This window comes from Eschrichtius robustus, chromosome 16, assembly GCF_028021215.1.
Source record: "Eschrichtius robustus isolate mEscRob2 chromosome 16, mEscRob2.pri, whole genome shotgun sequence".
Lineage (NCBI taxonomy): Eukaryota > Metazoa > Chordata > Mammalia > Artiodactyla > Eschrichtiidae > Eschrichtius > Eschrichtius robustus.
Window position 1 is genome coordinate 49,711,728 of NC_090839.1, and position 6,998 is coordinate 49,718,725.

The 6,998-nt window shown below is 50.6% G+C and overlaps 1 protein-coding gene across 1 annotated transcript; it reads right to left on the minus strand.

Moving 5' to 3' along the window:
* Positions 1-5,067: 5,067 nt before the first annotated feature.
* On the minus strand, positions 5,068-5,538 carry SCP2D1 (SCP2 sterol binding domain containing 1). Its single transcript, XM_068565298.1, has one exon. The coding sequence runs from the start codon at positions 5,536-5,538 to the stop codon at positions 5,068-5,070; it is 471 nt and encodes a 156-aa protein (XP_068421399.1).
* Positions 5,539-6,998: the final 1,460 nt, after the last annotated feature.

Genomic DNA, 6,998 nt, shown 5'->3' on the forward strand with positions numbered 1-6,998 from the left:
GAGAAGCCACAGGTACAGGCATCCCCCAGCGTGGCCCACGGCTCCTGAGGGTTGCAGGACTGCTCACACAGCGAAGGGAAGTAAATCCCCCTCCAAGGTAGAGGAGTCCATTTTGCATCCTTCGCTTGTAAAGCAGCCCATCGTGAGATTCTCCCTAAAGGACACAGGCGACTATGAAGAAAGTTTCAGCTGGGTAAGTCAGGTCTAAACTTTGACCCTTCAGGTGGTCATTCTTTGAAGAAGAGATCTATGTGTTACCTTTTGGAATAAGTTAAAATGCACGGTGGAAGGGAACATCTGAGACCAGCTGCCATTCCCATAGAAACAAAAAGGTGAGAGGTGGAACATGCCCATTGGGGTGTGTGAACATCTGGAAGAACACACAAGAAGCTGGTAACTGCGGGGGCCTTTGAGTACAAAAGCAGGAAAAGGGGGTCAGGAGAAGTATGAGAATTGAGTTTTCTGTGTGCTCCTTTGTACCATTTGGAATTTTTTCCATCTGTTTTTTGAAAAATTTTTAGTGAGTTTGTTTATTCATTCAACAAGCAATTTTGGCATGTACAGTGGGTGTCAGGCACTAAAAGAGTGAGATAAAACGAAAGCAGGCGAGGCCCTGACTGATCCCCGCCCTCAGGGGCATACCGGCACTGGGGGGTGTGCAGTCGAGCCCTGTAACCTGTCATCCAGGCTGAGACCCTGTGACCAAGGGGGTGCCACCAACTGAACATCAAATAAGGACAGCGGTGTGAAATGAGACTGCCCTGGGCCACCAAGATGTCTGGTTGACCCAGACAGGATAATGCCCACCCATAGCCAGAACCCAGGGCTGGAAAAAAGGGGGGGGGACATAAGAACGGTGGGAAGATGACAGCTGGATCAGGGCAGCTTCCTGGAGGAGGAGCCGAAGGGTGGGTAGAACTTAGATGGTAGGTTCAAGGGGGAGACAGGCAGAATTCTGCCCCCAGGAAGATGCTACACCCCAATCCCCCAAACTGTGGATATGATGATATATCATACCCATGAACACACTGCCTGTCTCACAGGCGCTGCTACAACAAAACCCTGTAGACAGGGTGTCCTAAACAACAGGCGTTTATTTCTCCAGTTCTGGAGGCTGAAAGTCTGAAGCCAGGTGCCACAGGGTCAGGTTCTGCTGAGGGCTCTCTTCCCGGTTTGCAGGTGGCGCCTTCCCGCCGTGTCCTCACATGGTGGAGAAAGGGAGCACTCGTGTGAATTTGGGTGCAAGGGGGGCGTAATTGTTCGGTCCACATAGCATTACCTTACGTGGCAAAAGGAACTCCGCAGGTGTAATTAAGGTTACTGATCAGTTGACATTAAGAGAGAAGATTATCCTGGATTACCTGGGTGGCCCAGTGAAATCAGCCACGTCCTTTAACCCAGAGGCAGAAGAGTTCAGAGAGATTTGAAGCCTGAGACGGACCCCTCGTGCCACTGCTGGCTTTGCAGATGGAGGGGCCCCGTGACCAGGAACGTGGGTGGCTTTCAGGAGCTGAGAGAGCATCCCTGGCTGACAACCATGAGGAACTGGATCAGATCCTTCCCCCAGGCCCCAGATGAGCGCCCAGCCTCACCAACACCTTGATCTCAGGCCTGCGAGATGAGACGGAAGCAGAGAAGCCAGTGCCCCCCTGCAGACACTGCGAGAGCCTCAGCGGTGCTGTTTGCAGCTGCAGAGCTGGTGGTGATTTGTAGGAGGGCACTAGGCACTAACACAGGGTCACTCCGTCAGGGTGAGAGTGAGGCCCATACCGCGGGAGCTGGGGTCACGCAGGCAGGTGCCCACGGCACCCCGGCAAAGCAGGCCCCGCTGGAGAAAACAACAGCGTAGTCTCGACGGCAGGGGGGCCGCCAACACAGCCTGGGCGGCAAGGAGGCAGAGCGCAGGGCGGGGCCTGGCCCGGCTGGAGGGCCCACCCCGGCCCCCGGCCACCAAGCTTGGCAGGAATAGGGCCCAGTGTGACCAAATAACCCAGCTCCTCAAGAGAATCCAGAAATCCGATTTTTGTATAAAATATTCTCATTCAAACTTTAAAAACACTGTGCTGGCCAACCTTGTGCAGAACAAGAAACACAGAGACGTGTGTCTTGAACCAGATGTGACCTCCTGTGTAAGAGAAAAGGCAGAAGGGCCCCGAGCGTGGGCCTTTTCAGGAGGCAATAGGGATCCCCCTCCCCTCACCCAGAAGAGAAAGGGAATCCACACACGTGGAAGACCCACCTCTCCCAGTGACCGTGCGGGGGACCCACTCCCAGCCCCACAACAACCTGACGTTTTCAGGGCTACGGGCCCATTTCCAGATGAGGCCACTGAGGCCAGAGCGGTTCATTAATCCCCTGTGATTACGTGGATGTGATGTGGTGACTGGCTCGAAACTACGCTTCTGATTCCAAAATCTGAGTCCGTCTAGCTGCTCCACGTGGCATAGTGGCATCACGTGATTTTGCTCTTTTGACTGCACAGGGGTTTGCTGTGTGTTCCCGAGGCCTGGACTCTCCTCCCCTCACTAGGAAACCAGCCCCCTCCTCATTCAAGGCTCGGCCCTCCTGTCCAGCTCCTACCACGGCAGCCGCCCCTCCTACATCCCAGCCTTTCAGGTTCCGTCCCCACGGCCCGCCTGTAGCTCAATCTCTCAGCTCCCCAGCTCCGAATTCCTGAGGAAGGGACCTAACTGGTTCGAGTCATGTTTCTGTCCCAAGTGATGATGGGTCACAGGTCCCTTCCAGCCTGTGGTCAGATGCCAGTCCGGGGACAACCCTCTGTAACCCCTCCCATCCTAACTCCCCTCCCCACCCCCTCCCCATCTCCAAGCAACCCCGTCTTAGGGCCAATCCCCAGAGGTACGAGCAGGACCACTCAGGGAACAGGCTTGGGCAAGCCATGTCCCTAAAAGCAGCCCCCAAACGCCTGCCCAGACATGCCTGACACTCGTAATACAGCTTGAACAGCGGGGCCTGGACCAGGCAAGGTAAGCGTGGATATCAACGGTATCTGATGTCATCTGAAGCCTCTGAGATGCCCACCATGGCCCTGGGCAGGGGCGCTGGTGGCAGCATTACACTGCTCACCTCCTCACCTGCCGAGTGACCCAGGTGAGCCAAGAAACTAGGGGGCGCTCCGCGTCCCACTCCCAAACCGTCAGCGACTCCTGACCACAGGGCTGAGCGTCAACTCAACACATGGTCTCTTCGCGTCCCTCTGAGAGAAAGAGATTTTGTCAGCAGTGAGCACTCGCTCTGCCTCGTTCTGACGTGGAGAACTTAGGGAGCCTGTGCAGGGGCATCAGGTCAGTGAAAGCGGAAGACAGACACAAGATGAGGCCAGAGGACTCATACCCAGAGAAGCATTAAGTCTTGAATTCTCTTTATAACAACTTCATTTTGAATGGAAGGCAGGAGGCTTTTAAAACAGTGTTATTGAGTTATACTGATACATAATAAGCTGCCTGTGTGTATATAAAGTGCACAATTTGATGTTTGACCTACATATACACCTGTGAAAACACCACCACAATCAGGACGTATATCCATCACCCCCAAGTTTCCTCATAGCCATTTATAATACCCCCCCAACCCTACCCACTCCCCATCCATCCCTGTCTCCTGGCAACCACTGATCTTCTTTCTGCCACTACAGCTGGCATTTTCTACTATGTTATATAAATAGAATCATATGGTACATACTTGGTTTTCTCTGGCTTCGTTCACTTGGCACAGTTCTGACATCCATTGTGTACTTGTGCCCACTTCAAAAACTCATCCCTTTTCATGGCTGAGTACTATTCCAGGATACGACAGACCATGATTTGTCCATCCATTGATGGACATTTGGTTTATTACAGTTTGGGACAATCACAAATACAGCTGCTGTGAACATTCACGTACAAATCTTTGTACTTGGGAAAATGCCTAGGAATGGAATAGCTGGATCGTTTGGTAGGCATGTGTTTGAGCATGGCCATTTTCATGGAGCTCCCATGCAGGTTTCAGAGGGTCCACACTGTGTGTATTTAACCTACAAGATAAGGTACACACTGGTCACATGGGAACAAATGACCCACACACTCACAAGGAGGCCACATCAGGCTGCAGCCACTTCATTCCAGCCCTCCCAGTGTATGGAGAGGGTTCCCACCTGGGAAAGTCTCCCAGCATGACCTCTGATTTTGTAAAATGCTCTGCGCACAAGCTCCTGACACTCCAGAGATGGCCCACAAGCGGGCTGTGTAATCTGCCTGCAGGAGATCTTTATATGATGGCAGCATCTTGCAGGTCTAGAGTAGAATAGTTATGATCAATACCGAGAGCTATGCATGAACGGCAGCAGGGGTTCTGCAAGGCTGGTCCCACCAGCATCACCTGGGGATGCACATCTCCCCAGTCCAGACCTACAGAGTTGAAACTCTGAGGCGGGCCCAGCAATCTGGGCTTCCAGGCAATCAGATGCGTGTTCTGGTTTAAACACAAATAGCCTAGAACATCGTTCAAGCCCTTTGACTCTCCGGGAATTAAATCCATCAGAAGTCACACTACGCCAAGAGGGCATCCTCTCGACGGCCTCACTCCATCCACACAGCTCTGGAGCCCACCCTCCTAGAACGCTGCCACCCGTGTTAAGGTCTCCTCGAAGAACCAAGTTACCGACTGGAATGCAGACCTACACACTGATGGTTATCACTTCCTTCCCAAAGCACCAGACTCAAAACAAAACAAAAGTCCCAGGAACTCAATCACTGGAGCATTTAAATCCAACCTTCAAAACCACCCATTTCTCTACCTGGGGCTTTCACCCTAGCATATTATGACATAAATGAATCTAAGAAAAGAAAAAGACAAAGATTTTAGGTGATACACTCTGACACTCTTTACTGCTCTAGGACCCTCGCTCCAAATTTACACATCAGCCGGAAAATTAATTAAACTTGAATAGGAAGAATCTGAGTAAAAATATTGAATACTTTTTGTTTTAATCTTCAGCTTAAGCGTGATTTCCGCTCAACATTATAATCGGAGGGAAGTGCTGGTCATTTCCTAGGTATTTTTGCAGGCTCAGTACTTAGCCCAGTCTCTGAAAACCCTCTCCAGCTTCTGGCCAAGCAGAACTTTGCCGCTCACTTTGAACTTGCCAGCAAGGAAAGCCTTCTGAGGGTTCATTTTGCCCAAAACCAGCTCCATAAAGACAGGCTCCGGGATTGTGAAGACAGTGTCCGCTGGGAGCCTGGCGGGTCCTGGATACATGTTCCCAGAGCCATTCTTCAGATCAATGGTCCACTGCAGAATGGTCTTCCCATCCTTGGTGATGTCCAGCTGAAAGATGGCATTGACTTTCTTTACCAGCTGGGCCCCCACTTCTTTGATGTGATGACTGATGTCCTCAAACACGGGGAAGCTCTGGAATTCTGACAGCGCTAGGGGGTGTGGCACGGTGACTTCCCGAGCTGGACCCAGTTCCTTGAACTGGCCTGCCTGAGGCCCATCCCCTGCTTTGATCTTGAGTTGATGGTCGATTCTCTTCCACATCTTACTGTGCTGGTCCTCTTGACCTTGCCAACTGGTTTGTGAGCAGCTGTAGCCAGATTAATATCCACAAGTTCATATTGTGACATCAAAGGCAAGGCTAAGTGGGGAATGAGACTGGTTTGTGTGCCACAGTCTTATTGGCCAAACAGATGCTAAAATGTGACATGGGGTGAGGGCTCAGACAGGTCATTGTGAGGCAGATCCACACCACCACCCCCCAAACCACAAGGTCCCACAAGCCCAGCCCAGAGAGGTCTGGACCCCATGTTGGGAATAAGGGAAACTGGCCCCAGAAGGTTCTTTGGTGACATGAGCTCTGTCTTTTCAACTCTTTATTTTTTTTATTTAATAAATTTATTTATTTATTTGTTTGTTTGTTTGTTTGTTTATTTATTTTTGGCTGCATTGGGTCTTCGTTGCTGCCCGCGGGCCTCTACTCTTTGTTGCGGTGCGTGGGCTTCTCATTGCGGAGCACGGGCTCTAAGCACACAGGCTTCAGTAGTTGTGGCACGTGGGCTCAGTAGCTGTGGCTCGCAGGCTCAGTAGTTGTGGTGCACAGGCTTAGTTGCTCCGCAGCATGTGGAATCTTCCCAGACCAGGGCTCGAACCCGTGTCCCCTGCATTGGCAGGCGGATTCTTAACCACTGCGCCACCAGGGAAGTGCTGTTAGGGTTTTTAAAACTCAAACTGGTTCTCTCCGCTGCCCTCTCTCCCTCGCAAGCCTCACTCTGCCTGGCAGAAGGGGTGCTCCCTCTGTCAGTATACATAAACAAATAAAGACTCCACTTTAATGCTTAGCTTTGTGACCTGTAACAAAAAGAATATTTAACATCGCAGGTGTCAAAACAGACTAACTTGAGTTATATAGGATAACCTAGACAATAATAACTCATTTTTCCCAGAGGGTACGGAGTGAGAGGCTGTCAGAATCAAATAGTCAGTAGAGACTAGAAGTTTAGACCAAAAAGATTCTGTAAATGAGAAAGTTGAACACAAGCATTGAGACCAGCACCGCCCAACAGAATTTTCTGAGATAATGAAAATGTTCAGGGTCTGGGTTGTTCAAAGCAGTAGCTGTTGAGACCCACAGATGGCTAGTACGACTGAGGAGCTGAGTTAAGTTTACTTAGCTCTAATTAATTTAAATTTAGGTAGTCACATGTGATTACCCATCAGCATCCTGGCAAGCAACCCCAGCATCATCCTAACCATTGTAAAGAAGTTACATGGTCATCTAGGGGATGCTGCCCTGTCTTTAACCACTGAATTACACCAAACTCATACGAAAATCCCTTCCCAAAACCCCCAATAACTCACTTGAGACTGTTACACATGTGGAACAGAGACCAGCTCCCATTGGTGGGATCTGGTTCAGGTGGGCACCCCATTTTTGGACAAGGCTAAAGGCCTAAAGATGCACATATGTACTTAAAATGGTCCAGTAACTTTTATCTTTAAAT